The sequence below is a fragment of the Hibiscus syriacus genome, unplaced genomic scaffold (genome assembly GCF_006381635.1).
Source record: "Hibiscus syriacus cultivar Baekdansim isolate YM2019G1 unplaced genomic scaffold, ASM638163v2 tig00116975_pilon, whole genome shotgun sequence".
Taxonomy (NCBI): Eukaryota; Viridiplantae; Streptophyta; class Magnoliopsida; order Malvales; family Malvaceae; genus Hibiscus; species Hibiscus syriacus.
Window position 1 is genome coordinate 1,691,393 of NW_024063499.1, and position 19,201 is coordinate 1,710,593.

At 36.0% G+C, this 19,201-nt stretch overlaps 2 protein-coding genes and 1 pseudogene across 3 annotated transcripts; 2 read left to right on the forward strand and 1 right to left on the reverse strand.

The window, feature by feature from the left end:
* Window positions 1-2,493: 2,493 nt before the first annotated feature.
* Window positions 2,494-5,521, forward strand: LOC120192414 (probable WRKY transcription factor 32). The gene is made up of 5 exons (XM_039195198.1): window positions 2,494-2,770; window positions 2,888-2,936; window positions 3,584-4,290; window positions 4,431-4,589; window positions 5,149-5,521. The coding sequence occupies exons 1-5, from the start codon at window positions 2,529-2,531 to the stop codon at window positions 5,504-5,506; spliced, it is 1,515 nt and encodes a 504-aa protein (XP_039051129.1). The 5' UTR covers window positions 2,494-2,528; the 3' UTR covers window positions 5,507-5,521.
* A 910-nt stretch (window positions 5,522-6,431) lies between these two features.
* On the reverse strand, window positions 6,432-10,787 carry LOC120192579 (probable GMP synthase [glutamine-hydrolyzing]). Of its 2 annotated transcripts, none has more exons than XM_039195334.1 (6): window positions 10,615-10,787; window positions 8,302-9,233; window positions 7,730-7,787; window positions 7,515-7,598; window positions 7,296-7,437; window positions 6,432-7,035 (listed from the first exon to the last, which is right to left on the reverse strand). In XM_039195334.1, the coding sequence occupies exons 2-6, from the start codon at window positions 8,762-8,764 to the stop codon at window positions 6,673-6,675; spliced, it is 1,110 nt and encodes a 369-aa protein (XP_039051265.1). In that variant the 5' UTR covers window positions 8,765-9,233; window positions 10,615-10,787; the 3' UTR covers window positions 6,432-6,672. The 2 variants fall into 2 exon arrangements, with proteins under 2 accessions (XP_039051265.1, XP_039051264.1); XM_039195333.1 differs by lacking the exon at window positions 10,615-10,787 and adding an exon at window positions 9,338-9,935.
* Window positions 10,788-13,056: 2,269 nt separating this feature from the next.
* LOC120192387 lies at window positions 13,057-16,600 on the forward strand (annotated as a pseudogene).
* The last annotated feature ends 2,601 nt before the right edge of the window (window positions 16,601-19,201 follow it).

The window sequence follows — 19,201 nt, forward strand, 5'->3', positions numbered from 1 at the left end:
GATTATTTAGTCATCTAATTATTTATTTAGTTCTATTTTAATTATTTAGCTACAATTTTTTAAACTATACATAATGTTATATTTTGATTTCATTTTGATCATCCTTAATTTAAAAACATATAACTCATAATATGATTTTTAAAATTTATTAAGCATTACTTTATAGTGACACATTATGATGTTAACATCATTACTAATATTTTAGTGATAAATGATCAAAATGAAACTAAATAGTAATGTAAGAATAAATTACGTCTAACATAAGAGGAGTCATGGCTCTAAAATTATTATTTATATCCTCTCTGAAAATTTATCCGGAACTATTTACATATGTAATGAAGCGAACTATGTAAGGTTGGGTTTGTTGGTAGAAGTAGAAGATTCTCTTAATTTTGTAAATTGGATGTTACCTTCATTTAAATATATGTAGATTCTATTAAAAATATATTTAAATTTTATTTTTTAATGTTGAAATAATAACGATGTTGATTGAATTAAGACTTATTTGATTAAATTTTAAAATATAGTAAAGATGGGTGCCCTAAGGCTTAATAAAAAACATAAAACATAAAAGTAGTATTATTTATGATTTTAATAAAAATAATGAAATTTCATATAACTAAAAAATATAATTGATTCTTCTATTGCACGAGTCATGAAGTCTCAATTGAATGGTTTGAAGATTCGAAGAATCTGATTTAAGATATTAAAGAGTTTAAAGGACTCAATTGGAGAATTAACTTGAAGGGGGAGTCAAACTTGTGTCCTTTAAAGGCATTATGAAGAGCCATGGTACCACCAAGCCAAACAATAAAAAAAATGAATCTATTAAGTGGTCTTAGTGGTTAAAGGGATGTTGTTCTCCCTTGCGGTTTCAGATTTGAGTAGTTACATCCACATATGCTGTCAATGGTTAATAAAACTTACGAAATCATACTATATTATAATCACCCAAGTTATTTTAAAAAAAAACTTCAAAGGATAAATTATATTTCCAGTATCTATACTTTTTACACATAAAATTTATTTAATGATTGTACATATAATTCGTGAAATTTACAAGACGATTTAATAATTGAATTTATGTGAATGGAATTCTATTAAATTGGATTATGTAATATCTTATAAGAAAAAAGTTTATTAATGTCGCCGATTTAAAGTCATATATAACAGACTTCTTCTAATGTCGTCTGTTGTGATTATTTCGTGTCCCATTGCCCCGGTTATGAAGAACCTTTTGATTTGGTAGGGATATTCCTCGGGAGTGTACGCAGTCCGGTCAGGGTATTTTCATTTACTTTGTCAACACAGACTTCTTCTACTGCTTCGACACTTTGCCCTTTCTTATCCCAGCTGTCATTCCTCCGAAGATTCGGATTTTTCGGTGGCGTTTGGCTCATGAAGCGCTCACGGTGTGTGGACTGATGAATGGTTTATCGAATGACTAATGCCCGATGTGTGGACTGATGACTGAGACTTGTTTACATGTTACTCATGACTGCATGGATACGATGCATATCCTTCAGGCAACAAGCGTCACTAGTTCAACGGTCTTCACAGCAGGTTATTCCTCGGTGGTGAGTGGTTTCATTTGCTTCAAGCTGTAATGACTCGAGATGAGTATCGACTGTTATTGATGGTGTTGTATTTTGTGTGGCAGAGGCGTAATGTTTTCGTTATGGAAGAACATTTTTCTCCGGATTGGCAGGTGGTTGGATTAAGCACGGCCTTCCTTGCTTCATTTGATGCTGCAATTGGATACTCGGTTCATCATTACCGGCTGTTATGTCCCCCTCTGATCATTGGTGCAGTCCTTAATATTAATGTTGATGCATCATGTTCTCTCCCAGAAGGTTGTCGTCGATGTTATCGTTGGGATCATCATGGTTCGGTGGTTGCTTGCCAGGTTATTCCATTTTCCGGATGTTGCGATGCTAGAGTGGCGGAAGCAACCACTATTACATATGGTCTCCGTTTGGCTGTTGAGTTACAATTTGCGCAAGTATGGGTTGAAAGTGATGTTGCCAATGTTGTCCTTGCCCATCAGTTAACGACATCGCAATTTGATATTTCTACCGTTGGTTTCCATCTCACCAACGCCTGTCAATTTCTCCACGATCGTCATGGTTTTCGGGTTGTTGGTATTCGTCGCTCCGCAAACACTACCGCTCACAATTTAGCTCAGTTCGCTTTATCTATTTCTTTATATATATATATATTTTATGATTAGAGTCTCCAATGTGTATTTCAAATATGATACTTACTGATGTCATTAACTGTTAATTTATGAACATCGTCTTCTTTCATAAAAACATTTTATTTCGTTAGGGTAATAATAATTTATCTTAATAAATTGAAAATCTTATATATCCTATAAAATAATTATCAATGAATTAATAAATTGACACGTAAAAAATATAAAATTGTATCAGATTTTTTAAATACTTTTTTAAACAGAAAGAGCACGGAAAGAATACAAACTGTTTGCTTACTTTACTCTCTTATTTTTCGCCGAGGAAAATTCGGGCATGGCCGAGACTGAGAGCCGAGCATCTCACACGAAACGACACGAGGAACACCAAAACGACGATTTTCAAGGAGAGTACGATGGAGAAGATGGCGAGTTGGAGGACGAAGAGGAAAAAGGAGTGAGTCGAGTCACTGAGTCAGGCGGTGCTGGAGCGGCGCTTTCGAGTGATGCTGGATTGAGAGATTGTCAATTGAAAACTCTAGCGAATGATGATCGTTCTGAGGGTAAGATATTTTTTAAGTGTGTTTTATGGGGAAAAAAATGGTATCTCCCCCTAATTCTCAATAAAGTAAGCTCCTTTTTAATTCCAAGAAAAATGTTGGCATTGTAATGAGGGAGTATATGGTGATCTCTCAGGGTTAAGGTGAATGCTAACTCTGAACCAAAGGAAGGAGCTGAGTTTAAGGTTAGCTTGTAATAATGACTGTTAATTAAGGATTTTTTTCTCAAATGTTGTTGATTATCTTAGCTTGCACAAGTAGCCAGCTAATACACCCCTATGGTTCTGTATAGTTTAATTATAGGATGCAGTACCACCTCATATGAAGTCTGCTCCGTTGTTGTTAAACTTGTCATCTTTAGAATACAATAGAACTTATTAATGGAAATCTATTGGAAACTTATGGGTTATTGTATGTGACACAAGGATTAAATTTAACTTTAAATGTAAAAACGGAGGCCAAAAGGATAAAAGCCTATATAAACTTCAGTGGAAAATGGGGAAGAGGACGCAGAATCATTTCCTGCGAACATTTGATAATCCTAGTCAGAGCTCTAGCAGTTATAACTTCGTATTCTGTTGAATTTTACTATTTTAGTGATTATTTATGTTCTTCTTATAGTTAGATCATTGAATGAGTTCTTCGAAACAATGATGTCAAAGGATCTATGTGGCCTTAAATTTTTTACGAATCTGCTTGTCTTACCATTTGAGTTCCTCTTAGATAGAAAAAATTATAAAAGTGCCCGAAATGAGAAAAGGACACATACACTTAAATTTCTCTATGATCGAATTGTTCTTTTAATGGAGTTCGTCTTGGTTTAATATCTTAGGAGAAAGTTAACATAGCCCACCAGGAAGTTTCCGCTACTTTGACCGTCCAGAGTGCTGAAGGCTCTACACAAAATCAGCTTCAATCATTTATTTCTCCAACTTCTTTGGCACAACTATCACCAACGTCTGTTACACAAGGTATATCATCTGCTTCCACTACACCTCTACAAGAACAAAGCCTTTCAGACCAGAAAGTTAATGGTGCATCTGCGCCAGAAGCAAACCAGCAAAAATCTTATAATCTTAAAATGGTATCTGTTGTTCCCATTTTGAAGAGACCTGCATCTGATGGTTACAATTGGAGGAAATATGGTCAGAAGCAAGTGAAAAGTCCTAAAGGTTCTCGAAGTTATTACAAATGCACATTCTCTGATTGTCAGGCCAAAAAGATAGAATGCTCTGATCTCACTGGCCATGTAATAGAGATTGTTAATAAAGGCATGCATAGTCATGAACCACCACGGAAAAATAACCCTGCAAGGGAAAGTAAGAAAGTATCCTCCGCTGCACATGCTTCACACAATATTGTTACAGTCCAGCCCATCAGAATACATAATGATTCTGATCCATCCACATCCTCTAAAGATTCTGTACCAGAAACAACTGTGAATCCTGAAAGAAAAAGACCATGTTCAAGTGGCTCTGATGGGAATGACAATGTGCAAGTGAAGGAAGAGCTTACAAGTGAACCTGAGCCAAAAAAAAGGCAAGCATTCCTACAAGCTTCTGTTTGCCTTTGTTTTCTTTGACTTCATGATATAGAATATAGATACATATATGTACATGCATCCGGTCTGTGAGTCTCATTTTAATAAGGTTTTTTTATTGTCTTCCTTCAATAATCAGGATGAAGAAAAGCAATGTCGTGTGTTCTGATTCTTTCCTAAAAACTTGGAAGAAACCTAGATTTGTTGTGCATGCAGCTGGTGATGTAGGGATCTCTGGTGATGGATACAGATGGCGAAAATATGGGCAGAAAATGGTGAAAGGAAATTCTAATCCCAGGTGCCAGTTCACTTCTCATTGTTTTTTTCTTATTATCCATTTAAACAATTACCCAATCCATATGACTACTCAGCCTTGTTTCCATTTTAATTTTTATGTTATGGTAGCTTGCTTCTTGTATGTGTATGTGGTATGTGACCTGACCCTCTATGTTTACTACATGTCTTTGTTTTATTGAAATATTAGAAAAACCATTCATTTGTATGGTAGAGGTTTTTTTGGAATTTATACTAAAAAGCTCTAGTGGCCTTTGTCCTTGCTTTTGCTCTCAACACCTTTTACAGTGCTTTGCAAAGATGGCTGGTTCATTTGTTTAACAAATTTTGTCAGTGCTGCATCTATAACTGTTCCGAACCAATGAGAAATATTCTCTTAGGCTATTGTTCGAGAGCCAGCATTTGTTCTGCTTTTTTTTCTTCTTTTTTGGTTAATTCTCTGCTTGACCAATTTGGTCCTTCCGAGTTCATTCTTTAACTCATTTGTTATGTTCCAATTTACTTGAGCCTGTATGCATTCTATCGGATGTATTCTTATTTCTTTAGCGATGAATGTTTTCTAGGAACTACTATAGATGCACTTCTGCCGGGTGCCCTGTACGTAAGCATATTGAGACAGCTGTAGATAATAAAAATGCTGTCATTATAACATATAAAGGTGTTCATGACCATGGCATGCCTGTACCCAAGAAGCGACATGGCCAACCAAATGCACCTCTTGTTGCCGCTGCTGCACCTGCTTCTATGAACAACATACAACTCATAAAAACTGATGGAGGGCAAAGCCAAGTTAGATCAACCCAGTGGTCAGTAGGTACAGAAGGTGAATTAACTGGTGAGGCCCTAGATCTAGGAGGTGAGAAGGCAATTGAATCAGCTCGAACACTTATGAGTATTGGATTTGAAATCAAGCCATGCTGAGTGTTGTTAATATCATGCATCTCTGTATAAATACTGAATGGTCAGGTTTGATTTTCTTAATTGTAGTTTTCCTTACGCTTTGCTGTATGCTTTTCTGTTGTATCCCCTCTCAATCTTGTAGGAACTAGGAACAAGGTTATTATAGTTGTGGAAACGATATAGATTTGATTGGCAACCCTTTTCTTGTCACCTTAGTTGGAACCATGTTTCAGTTTCTCCTTTTCTTTTTATGTTACATGAGCTGGAATTTAAGAGCTTAGCTTAGCCATGCATATTTGTTGGGTTAAAGGGTTACAACTACAGCATTTAAGAGCTTAGCTATGCATATATAATATAATTAAAAAAATACACTGAAAAAAAATCTGCCTGCCTTTTTGTGGTCACTGATTTTGTATTCATTAAGGAGGTGATTTTGTAGTCATTAGCCAATGCAAATCCCTTTATAAGCCTTTATGTTTGCAAGAAAAAAATTAGTGGTTACCAATCAGATCTAGTGCAAAGCATAGTAGGACTAAATAGGTAGAGTTTGGAAGTATTCTAGCCATTTTCAGATAAAACATCCATCAATACATTATTATGTCAATAACAGGAGGAAACAGGGGGACCCTACATCATTAGTGATATTGGGTACAATAGAAGCATGCCCTTTTGGATGGAGTCCTTCCACAAGGTCCTTCTAGGACGTACTAACATTTTGCCACTAACCATTATTGCCATCCATTTAAAGCAAATGGGAGTTGTCTGTGTAGGTTTAGCTCTCCCAACAACTTACAGGGTGAACAAATAAAATCGATCCACACTTATTAACCGTATAGTCAAGAATTTGATAGGGACAGATCCGGTGGCGAATATGGTTTTCTGCTGTTGGGGTCTGGCATGTTGAAACATCATCTCTGATTACTAAACTTTCTAACTATACAAGGGGCAAGAAAATTGTACATCATATTTTAAGACTTCCATGACATGCCCCATCAAACAGCACATTCATTGGTTAAATTTAGTTTACTTTAAGATCTACAATCTAGAAAATTCAGTATGCATAGTTGTTCATGAAATTTTATTCACAAAACCACCTTAATTACTACACAAAAGAGCAGTGAATCAGTCAATGTGGTAAAACTGATGATCGAACCTGGAGCGTCATCTGCCGTCTGCCAATATCATTCTTAGGAGAAACTCAAGTCATTGATAGCTATGGATAACTCTGATCCAATCATGCTATTGGTTTTTTCCTCTTCGGGCATATCTTTGGTCCCAGTTGCTTCTTTTCCTTCTGCTGTGTTTATACAGTCCTGGAATCTGAAACAACTCGTGAGATGGTCGTTTGTTATTCCCGCCACTTGCATGAAAGAGTAGATGACTGTTGGCCCCACACTTCGAAAACCCCTTCTTACCAAATCTTTGCTAATGGCATCTGCTTTCGGAGTTTTAACCGGAACCTGACGTGGATACCTGAATCTGCTAACGATAGGTTTGCGGTTAACAAAACTCCAGATGTACTTGTCGAATGACCCAAACTCATCTATAACCTGCCATCATCAAAACCTGCAAAAAGTTAGTTGCATTGGTAATCATAGCCACTATGGAGAGTGATGACTTGGGATTTTGCCATGCTGGCATCTTAATAGATAGGAATCATTAAATGCAAAAAATAAATATATATAATCAAATTGTAAATACACTGTTACTAGCAAGTGCTACTTACAAGTGATTTTGGGAGCACTATTTTCATGCTAAGTTGCCAACCAAGGTTAAAAGATGGTGCAAATAAGAATGAGAATTTACCTACCTTTGACATTTGGCGTGCATTCTCGAGGACAGCACGCAACTTTAGTTCCGATAACAAGGAACTTGCCGTACTACCAGGTGCTGTTAACTTCTTTTCATTCAGTTTTGATACAGCAACGTGATCAAAATCCGCAAAAATCTCCCTGCATAAGAGACACTTCTAGAAACAAGTTGCTTATTCAACTTAAGTAAGATCGAACTTATGTGTGGGAAAAATTACCTAAAGATGTGTCTTTTGCTAAGGATAGCCGGCCATGTAAGTTCAGACAATGCGCCCGCAAGTACAAGCAGCTCAAACAATTTCCTGCACATGGGCAATAATTTCAAGCAAACTACCCATTCAATGAAATGCTTCTTTTTTTTTTCTTTTTTTATCAGAGGTAACCATTTAATCAACGACAACCAGATGCGGGCAATAATATCGAGATCACATACTTGTCATCATGCACCGGAACTCCCCACTCTTCATCATGGAAAGCAACATAAATCGGATCTGATCCCAACAAATATAACTATGTCAACAAAAAACATGAAGTAGGAGAAAATTAAAGCACTGGATCTGACAGTCTCGTTTTGAATATGACGCTTGAACATATGAATGCTTAGCATTTATGCTATTAATGCCATATCATGTACTTGGTAACAACCGTCTTAAGCGTGATGATATCGAGTAAACGGATTGTAGATGAAGTCAGAAGGATAAAAATCCAAGGCAAATTTAACCTATTGCTCGATTTAAATCATAAAAATCCTACAAAAGCGGTAAAGTTTGGCAATCATAATAAGAGGAAAATCGCCACCCTAGTTGGTTCTGGGTTCATTTGGCTAGAAGCTGACCCTTCATCGTTCCTATGATCGTATTAATCGAAACTAGCCTAAGGCAGAAGATGTTCTTAGTGCAGGGAATTTTCTCTACCCTAATACTTGGACAAACCGTAAGAAATTGTTGAACACAACATTTTAATCAATCATTAAACAGTGAGGAATTGGAGGCTACAACAACAAACCTGTATTTGGTGTCACCCAAGCACATCTCTTCCTCTGATGTGAACCGTCGGGTGGAGAACCCAAACCACCATGAGAAACAACACTTCTTGGACTTGACAAGTACGGCTTCCTCCTAGTTCCAAAGCTGTTTGACCGAATGAACCTACCACCAGTGGATGCTCGACTGTGAAATGAATCCGTGGAAGCATCGGAGGAACAAGAGGCATTTAGTGATAAATTAGAATGTAATAACTGTTCGTGGCGGCGAAGCACTGAATGAACACTAACAGAATGGGATTTGGGGGAAAGAGAATTAACTTTAGGTGACGGCAGGTCATTTTTCTCCTCTGCTAAAGTGGCCTCAGCTGGACACTTTTCAATCTTTCTTAATGGCTTTGAAGTTGGTTTTCTTGAACTCAATGTACCTGCCTTGTTCCCTGCAGGTCCCAATACGGGCCTTGCCTCGGAATCAGCCGTATTCATGGACCTCAATCTCGGAGCACCAGACAGAGACTAAGAAATCTATCAAAGCAACACTAATTTTAGAGGTATCAGTTTTTTATAAACCTCAAAGCAAACATAAGTTCCCACTTTATCAGCTCTTTAGTTCAGTCCAATTCTGAACTTTGCCTAAACAACCCTCAAAATGATCAAAACTCAACAATGAAATCTAGTAAAATCATCATATTCCTCGTAAACACAAATCTTAAACCACTTCAAATACAATTGCATACATTTTTTTGAACTTACAGTACACACAATCATCAACCATTCCCTTAAAAGCTCCCAAAACAGATCTCAGCTTTTTGCCATTTTCACCCCAGAAAACTTCCTCAAATTTACAATTCTACCACCCACTCTAGGCTACACTCAAATCCTCAAAAATCCACAGCTCTATCTCTCATTACCGCACTAAATCCACATTTCATCTTCAAAAATCAGCTTGAAAACCCTAAAAATCAGTACAGAAACAAAAAATGAGATCAGTTTTAAGAAGCAGGAGCTAAAGGTTCAAACTTAAAAGCTAAGAAAAAACAAAACGAATTCGAATTTAACCTCGAAAAAACAGAGATTCCATTCTGCGTTGTGAAAAACAAGAGAGAAAGAGTTTCTCATTTCAATTATCTAAAGAATTTGTAGTATTTTGTTTCTGAATGTGTTGTTTCAGTCACTCGTTTACGAAAAAAGCAGACACATTTGCTGCCAATTCCATACTTTCTTCCTCTTTCCTTTTTCCCGAGAAAATGAGGGATAGTGACCCAGAAAATTCGATCAGAGACTCGAAGAGAAACAACAACAAAATGGGTTCGATCTTTGGGAATTTGATGGATACTCTACATTACAATTACCTACAATTCAGAGACTGAAGTGAAGAAAAGAAGCCAAAGCGTGGAAGAGAGAGTCAAGCAAAGATTGGTATTTTATTTACAGAATTTTCATTTAGTGACCTATTTGTTACCTGCTATTCCCGGTTACTTCTTGGGACTTTTATCTTACATTTTCTTTTCTTGAAAAACATTTGCTTTTATAAACTTCGTTTCTTCCATTAACATCACAGCTGGTAAGAATTGAGGTTACCACTCAACCATCAAAGTTACTGTTTTTTAAGTGAAGCTTTATGCATCCAATCTCGGGTTTGATCCTTCTTTACAGATACGTAGCACCATCGGAATATTATGCGCATGCGCATCTCTCGAGTTTGATCCTTCTTGTTATTAATGGGAAAGATTACGATTGTGTTCCATGTATTCTATTCATATTTTCTTCTTCAAATTCAACATTATATCATATTTATTATCATCTAATAACTAAAAAAAGAGACATGTCATCTGTACTATTAAGCATTGGATTCTCACAAGAGAAGCAAAAGATACAGCAAAGAATATATTCAGGTGATAAAATAATTCCTAATTTATACGAATATAACAAACAACAGGATTTTTTACTTACTACACAAGCAATATGATATTAGCAAGATTTGGCTTTTGTGAAGTTTAGAGAGGGCTTAAGAAATAGGCTGAATCCTTTCTCTCTCTCCTTAAAACTGTAACCGTTTAAATGTATGTTTGTAGCTTAAAAGCGAGGGATTGTTGTACCAAATAACTCATTCAACGGGGCTTATATTTTTGAAGTTTTTATTAATGTTTTGATCCAGTTTAATGAGCTCAATATTAGATTATACAAGTTGACTTACGGAACCATCCATGACCATGGTTGTAGTATAGCATACCATGTTATCTTGGAGCATGGTAATGGAACTTACTTGTCCCTAGTCTAAAAACCCAGTTTTTTAGCCCTGTTTGCCAGAAAGACAATGGTTATTAATCCTGTACCTATCTCAAGCACCCACTGGCTCGGACATAGGCAGGGAACTCCTTTCCTTTATTGAGCCCTTCATTGACAGCTTTCTCTGGCTCTGCTTAAACCAATTTGGCTGAACAAAAACATGAATTTTCGGCCAACAAATCAATAGAAAATTAAAAACTTACCTCAAAATGTTGCAACACTATTTCCATGATATATTATAGTAATTATATGTTTAACCTAGGGCTGAATCCATTTAAGCAATGCTAGAATTGAAGGTGATCTTTGTTGACCAGTCCAATTTACCCAAATCACATCATTTCATCTAAAAAAGGGGAAAACAATTTAACATTAGGTGAGTAATCTTCTCTGTGGTCTAATCAATTTTTTCAACTTTTTAAGCTTGGTTTCATCACTTCTTACCTTTATGGTGCGGGGAATTGATCAACAACAAAAACATGTAACATAAGATTAAACCCCTCCCCCCATTTTTTTTTTTTGGCCAAATCCACAATTCACTGCTTATGAAAAGTTAGTAGGATTTCTATGTTTCAGAAAGAAAACAAGTACTAAGACAATATAGATGAATCCCAAAGAAAACTAGTACCAAGACAATATATATGAATACCAAACCTTACAGAATTTGAAACATCTTTTTTTTTTCTAAGACCGCTGGTCTCCAGTAGCCTCAAGGGTTCCAAATAAGTCTGGGTTTGTGTTGAGTTACTTGAGTAGGATTCTGTTTCTGGAGTCAAGCTCTCTCAAAAATGTTTTTTTTTCAGCTACAAGACTCAAACTCGGTACTTCGTTTAAGGGACATAGTTACTTATTAAGCAGATTCAAATGTCTCTATGTGCATGCATTTATGTATGCATGTATGAAAGTGGGAGTCATCAACCGAGAAACATGGACAAATGAGGAATCAAGTTTCCTTACCAAGCACTTTTATTAGATTTTCAAGCCTGCAACATACAGTGGGTAGTTGGGACTCTGATTGTGCCATTCCATTGACAAATATACTACCATAGTACAACATAAGAAAGTAAAGGATCAAAGTTAAAAGACGTGAAAGAAAGTTCGTAAAAACTTAAAAAGCAAAAGCATGTCAAACCCTTTCTGGCATATAATCAAAGTGGGGTGAAAAAGGACAAAGGTTTCATTCTTCAAAACTTCAAATCAAAAAGACTTATTCAGCACTTTGGTCTCTGCTCAAAATGGAGAGGCAAAAAACAAAAGAAAAAGAACTTTTATAGGTAGCCTATCACTCTTAATTATTTCAATGTAATAATTATCAAGCACAAATCAAAATATGTTTTGAAACTCATATTTCTAAGTGATGGTTATCTATTAATATTTGTGTTGTTGAACTGTGATTAGATGAGGGGTTTACTGATTTTACAAATTTCAATTCCATACTTCTCATATTTTGTAAGTTAAAGTATATTTATAAGTGCAGTTACAATCAATGTATATCCGAATAGCTACTACTAGAATCAGTCATCAATCATTATAACTATGACTTCTATTTTGGTATGACTTAACCAAAATATAATTTGCAGTTAACCAAAATACTTTTTTTTTGCTTACACAATTTAAAATAGTCCAAAATCCCCAAGAAACTGTCTATCTCAAATTCTGATTGATTAGGGTTTAAATATGCTTACGCTCCTGCAGTCCTGCTGGGGATGCATCAACTATTTCACCAACAATTGCAAAGGGTAAGCTAGAAATCATATACACATTATTAACAATTGGAAAATATCTCAAAAATAAGGTTATGCAAGGATGCATTTTGATTGATTGATTTCCCATCAACACTATCAAGTAACAGCCAAACTAATTGGCAATAGCAATAACAAAAGAAACCTTCGGTGCATGAAGGAAGTTACTACCTTCTACGTTTCAGGCAGTGCCAGTTTCATTTCATGAATGGTATTTTTCAAACATCAATGTCAGGTGATAAAACATAAGCCAATTCACGATTACAACAACAATATCATTTAACTGCGCAAATGGTGCAAGAAATTGAGCTACTAACCTGAATGGAGAACTTGATCAATATTGAACTGTAATTTCCTTGTTATCATTTTTCAAGTCTGCTCAAATGAAATGGAAAAGAAAAAGGTTGTTAATTTCATTAATACTAACCTTTAATCATGCACTAATTCCATCATAATAATGCTACTGCCGTTGTGAAATTTTACAGAGTGTGTTTTGGGATGTTGGAGGGGGGCGGCTATAATTGTGAGCACCTGCAAGGAGCTTGATGCTGGCATATAGGCCTAAGTTATTGGGACTTGCGTTTGATGAAAGCCCAACAACACACAACATCGACTTAAATCCAAAAGCCAAAAAGTTTAGGAGCCCGAAGGGGCAGATATGAGCTCGCAAAACTTGGGATAGATTAGATGACATGGGCAAGAAAATGATGTCGATGCACAATTCTGTTTCAAAGTTCAATGCTTTAAGCTCTTGGAAAAAAAATAATGGTGGCCACCATTGTAGCGTCTTCTCCTTCTTTTCTTTTAGCTCCATCTGTTTCACACGCTTCTTCTACCTCGTCTTTGTTTTTCACAAGTTTACGGTCTTCAGCTGGGCTTAGATTGTCTTTTGCAGTTGCGCCTTTGTGTTCTCAACGAGCAAAGTTTATGGCTCACTCTCTCGCTAGCGACAATCTCGGCCTTACTCAGGCAGCCAACATTCAACAACCCAAGGTGACCCATTTTTTATTTTGCTCTGTTGGGATCGAGCAAAATTGGGTTTTAGATTGAGAGTTTTGGGTTGAATAATGCTTATGGAGTATTTATCTTTCTCAAGAGAAAAATGAACTTTTTGTTGGTTGTTAGGAGATGCTTTTGTTTTTCGTAAAGAATTGACCTTTGAGGGCTGTAAGCTCAATTCTAAAATTAATGGAGTAAATAATATCAGCTTGATTTTGTCAATGTTTGATATGTATATGATAAGACCATCATAATTAGATCCTTGGCTTCACTAATGGTTTCAAAATTTGAAGGTTGTTTCTTTGTGTGTGTTTCATTTTGGTGAAATACAAAGAAATTATACTAAAATTGTTGTTTTTTATTTTGTGAAAAATTCTGTAAAGATGGCTTTTTGCTGCAAAAGAGATATTTTTGTTAGTCGTTCGGAGGTACTTTTGTTTTCTAAAGAATTGACCTTTGAAGGCTATAGGCTCAATTCTGAAATTAATGGAGTAAATATTAGCTACACTTTGGGCACTGATCAATTCTGCAAAATGTCTTAACTTTTGGTTTCTAAATGAGAAGGTTGTTTCTTTGTGTGTGTTTTCATTGGTGAAATACCAAAAATATGATACTGAAATGTCTGTTTTCTATTTTGTGAAAAATGTTGGAAAGATCACTTTTGCTGCGAAAGAGGTCGATGTAGGAGAATGGAAGGGGGACATGCTTGCAGTTGGTGTCACTGAAAAAGACATGACCAAGGATGAAAACTCCAAGTTTGAAAACTCAATTTTGAAAAAAATTAGATGGACTTTTAGGTGGTCTCCTATCTGAGGCCTCCTCTGAGGAGGATTTCACGGGAAAAACTGGCCAATCAACAGTTCTTAGACTTCCTGAACTTGGCTCCAAAAGGGTTGGTTTGATTGGTCTTGAACTGGGTGAGTCTGTTGCTGCAGCCGCGAAGACTGTTCAAGCCAATAGCGTTGCTGTTGTCCTTGCCTCATCAGAAGGTCTCTCAAATGAGTCAAAGCTTAGTACTGCTTCAGCAATAGCATCTGGTAATGTCTTTATGATATCTTAGTATCACAATTGATGTTCTTATTGGATAGATTGAGATTGATCGTAGTTTGATGGTTTGCATTCTCATAGGGATGGTGCTTGGAATACATGAAGATAATAGATACGTCAGAATCAAAGAAACCACATCTGAAATCTGTGGATATTCTTGGTCTTGGAACTGGACCAGAGTTGGAGAAGAAGCTCAAGTATGCTGAAGATGTTTCATCTGCTGTAGTATTTGGAAGAGAGCTTGTGAATTCACCAGCCATTGTACCTGGTTAGTATATGCATTATTCTTGATTTTTGTTTAAGAAAAGGCTGTATTTGGTTTTGATTAAGAAAGAGGAGACAGATCTTATATGCTGATCTAATGTGCCTTTTTATGCTGCAGCTGCACTAGCGGCAGAGGCTTCAGAAATCGCTTCCTCATACAGTTATGTTCTATCTGCAAACATCTTGACTGCAGGGCAGTGCAAGGAGTTGAAGATGGGATCTTATCTGGGAGTCACTGCAGCGTCTGATAATCCTCCTCATTTCATCCATTTGTGCTACAAACCCCCAAGTGGACCTATTAAATCCAAGTTAGCAATAGTCGGAAAAGGATTGACTTTTGACAGGTAATTTCATAGATACATACACATATTCTAGCAAGAAGATACTTTATGATTTGGTTGCAGTGAGAAATAAAACAAGGATAAGGCTGAGATGCATCTTTTGTTTTTAGTTTGCCACGCAATACCATAATAGAGAGGTGTTATTCACTACGTATTTATACACACATCTCAAGTATTACCAGTAAAGATGGGATTTCATTTCCCCTTTTTCGCTTATTTCTATGTGCTGTCTATTACAAGAATGATTTGAGCAAAATTTCTTCCAAATGCATTGGGATCGTTTTAGCATGAGTAGTCGGATATATCCCTCTTGTTTATCTTGGTGGATATGTATACAGTATATGTTTCAAATATTTTTCTTGAATGTTCTTACTTCTTAGTGGTGGCTACAATATCAAGACTGGACCTGGTTGCTCAATTGATGTCATGAAAATAGACATGGGAGGTTCTGCAGCAGTTCTCGGTGCTGCAAAAGCTCTCGGGAAAATCAAACCTCCTGGAGTTGAGGCAAAAGCTTCTTTCATGTTCATTTGCTTTTCCGATTCTGTGTGGAATCTAGCTGGTAACTTAGCAAATTATCCTTTATGCAGGTTCATTTTATTGTCGCATCATGTGAAAACATGATAAATGGAACAGGTATGAGACCTGGAGATATTCTCACAGCATCAAATGGAAAGACAATTGAAGTAATACTTTGTTTGATTATGAAAAAGGAAATTCCAGGTATAGGTCAATTATATGGTGTCCTGACACTTATAACCGGGAAATAAATGACCTGTTGCTCCCAATTCCAGGTTAATAACACCGATGCAGAAGGCCGGCTTACACTTGCAGATGCTTTGGTATATGCTTGCAACCAAGGCGTTGAGAAGGTAAAGCCGAACGATGCACATCCCGAATTTATCTTGACAGCTTTAAACCTGATATTTTTGGATTGCTTATTCTGTATAAATAATTAGGAGACTAGGTTCACTTATTTTGCAGATAATTGACCTGGCAACTCTAACTGGGGCATGTATTGTTTCTCTTGGACCCTCAATTGCAGGTACATGCATTACATACATGGTATAGGGTTAAATACAAAGAATTTCCTTAACATGTAATCCTTTCTTGATTCTAGTCAGTTCTGAAGGCCGTTGCATTCATCGTTTCCTTGGTTATTACTCGATTGAAATTCATCAGAAACGTTTTTCCTTTTCAGGCGTCTTCACGCCAAGTGATGAACTACCAAAGGAGGTATTCGAAGCTTCAGAGTTCAGTGGTGAGAAATTTTGGAGGATGCCACTAGAGGAAAGCTATTGGAAGTCAATGAAATCAGGAGTTGCAGATATGGTAAATACCGGCGGTCGTCAAGGTGGTGGTATCACCGCGGCTCTGTTCTTGACATTTTTATCTACACTTTACGCAGCCCTGAATGTTCCAATCCTTTAGCCACATTGGTTGTGAAACTCAATTGTTGAACTATGGTTTTGCAGTTTGTCGGCGAAACAGTACAATGGATGCACATCGACTTGGCTGGTCCTGTCTGGAATGAAAAGAACCGCGTAGCGACCGGCTTCGGCGTCTCGACTTTGGTGGAATGGGTTCTGAAGAACTCTTCTTAAATGGAAAAAGCTTGGACCGTGCTGTGGTGTGACAACTATCAGCATGCAGCTTATGCTACAGTCCGACCATTCAAGCTACTTCAGTAACAGTTGACGGATGATTCTTCATGCAGCTTATGAATTTTGTAATTGTAAAATTCATAGTAATCTTTGATTTTTTTAAGGAAACTAAAGGCTTAAACGCACCATTGGCCCCTAAACCATACTATTTTTAATAAGTTATCCCTTAAAGTATTTTTCGGAACGTTTTGCCTCCTAAAATATAAATTATTACCTCATTTGCCTCAAACCATTAACTCTGTCAAAAAACACACGGGTAAATTATATATTTAGTCACTCTACTTGTAACACCCTATTCGTATCTGACCCGAATCCGAGTCCGATGTGTCGCAATAACTTTTAAAACTTTTACTTATTTAAAAGAATGAAAATTTCTCGTTAAAAAAACTTCATATTATTTCATCATAAAAGTTTACAAACTTATTAGAGCATATACTATTCAAAATAAATACAAATCATTTATATTGCGTGCCAACTATATCTAAAAGAATCAAATACATATCAAACATTTCTTTTCTGATCTGAAACATTGTAAGAAAGATGCAGACCTATCTTGCTCCTCTTAGATTCTCTTCTCGCTTCTATAACCTACATGTGAAACAATCACACGCTAAATCTATGACTTAGTGAGACATAATTAAATTTACTATAACATACCATTTCTAATTGCTATTATGCATATTTCATGTAGACTTCATAAACTATGGAATGCATTATGTATCAAACATAACTGCAGACATATGCATATCAATTCTTTATTTTTATTATAATTCTTATCATTATCATTGATTTCTTTGATCATATTACCTTTTACTCAACATGCATTTACATTATATAACACATATATAACTATACCAATTAACAAATGTATCATCATGAGATTTCTGTAACACACTTAACATTACCAAACATACATATCACATATAGTGTATATGTTATTATCTCTTGATTAGCCCATGTACACTGTGAGAACTATAGATATGTGAGTCTATTGAGGTTGTGCACTAATGCTGTCGAGGTTGTGCACTAATGCTGTCACCACAGCTCGTATAAATGCACCGAAGTGCCACGTAGAATTGCACCGTAGTGCCGCGTAGAAATGCACCGAAGTGCCATATAAGATTGTCCCTAAGGACCACACAGAAAATTCCTTAAGAACCATATACATATACCAATGATCAAGTATGAGTCTCAAAAGACCTCACACATGTTCAAAAGAATACATATATGTCCCGAAGGACCGCGTAGACCCTCGACTCTTGGCATGCCAACTATACCTCTAGCTCTCATGTCACATAACATGGGCAGTAATAGTTATGTTATCACACATTCACATATACACGTAGTCTCATAGTTCTTTCACTAGCTCACTGTCATAAAACTCACATATCACATATATATATAGACACATGGTTCACTTACACGTAGAACATTTTCATATGATTCACCTATCATATGTACTTTCTTTTTCATATATCTCATATCACATAGCTCATATCATTCATTCAAATCATGTCACACACATACAATAACATATAGCTCAGACACTCATAACAAATACATGCTCAGGTTCATGAATTCATGTATAACACTATAGGAAATAGACTTATTGTAAGTCTTATTTCCATTAAACATCATATGCTATCTAATATGCACTCACCTTACTAAGTTTCAATCCACTTTTATGATTTCATTCCTTTCGATCGAATCATAACTTGATAATCGTTCCGGAACTTGTTCGTGCTCGATATCTACATAAATATACATTTTAAGGTAGTTATTATATATCTGCACCTTGTAATTTGATGCTAATAACTTGAATGAATTTAACAGACCAATATTCACTTTTTCCTTTAGGGGTGTACCGATGCACTATAGGTGCATCAGTGCACAAAATAGCTTCGAAATTACCATGCATCGATGCCTTCCAGTGTGCATCGATGCATATTCAAAATTATTCTTAGTGCATCGGTACACATTCATAGTGCATCGATACACCTTCCCAGAATCGACTGTTTTTACCCGGAAATTATCAACACTTCACCCAATTTTCCAATATTAAGCCCTAATTATGTTACCAAACTTAACTATGATCACTTTAACCAACTTCTACCATTCCAACACCTTATTTTCTTCCATATATTTCTCAAATCCTTAAAACCAAGAATCTCACCCCATTTTCCATGTTATCTAAACTTAATTCTAATTCTTATAACTTCTTATTCTCATAGATGACAAGTCAAATTCGACTTCCAAATTCATTTAAACCTTCTATTTTAATAATTCACTTAAAAACTCATTTTTCTTAATCTCTCATAACTTCTTCATTCTTTGATTTTAAGATGACTTAAGCCTTCCTTAAGCTTAAGTATCACCTAAGGTTCAACCTTCTCTTAAAATCAACAAATAATCAATTACCCATAAAACTTACATTTTCTTTGAGCTCTCAATTATGAAGAAGAAAGAGGGAGAAGAAGAAAACTCTGGAATCAACTTGGCCTTTCTTTCCTCTTCCACGTGAGTTAATTCCTTATAAAAGAATTATAAAAATCTTCCTTACAAAATGACCATACTACCCTC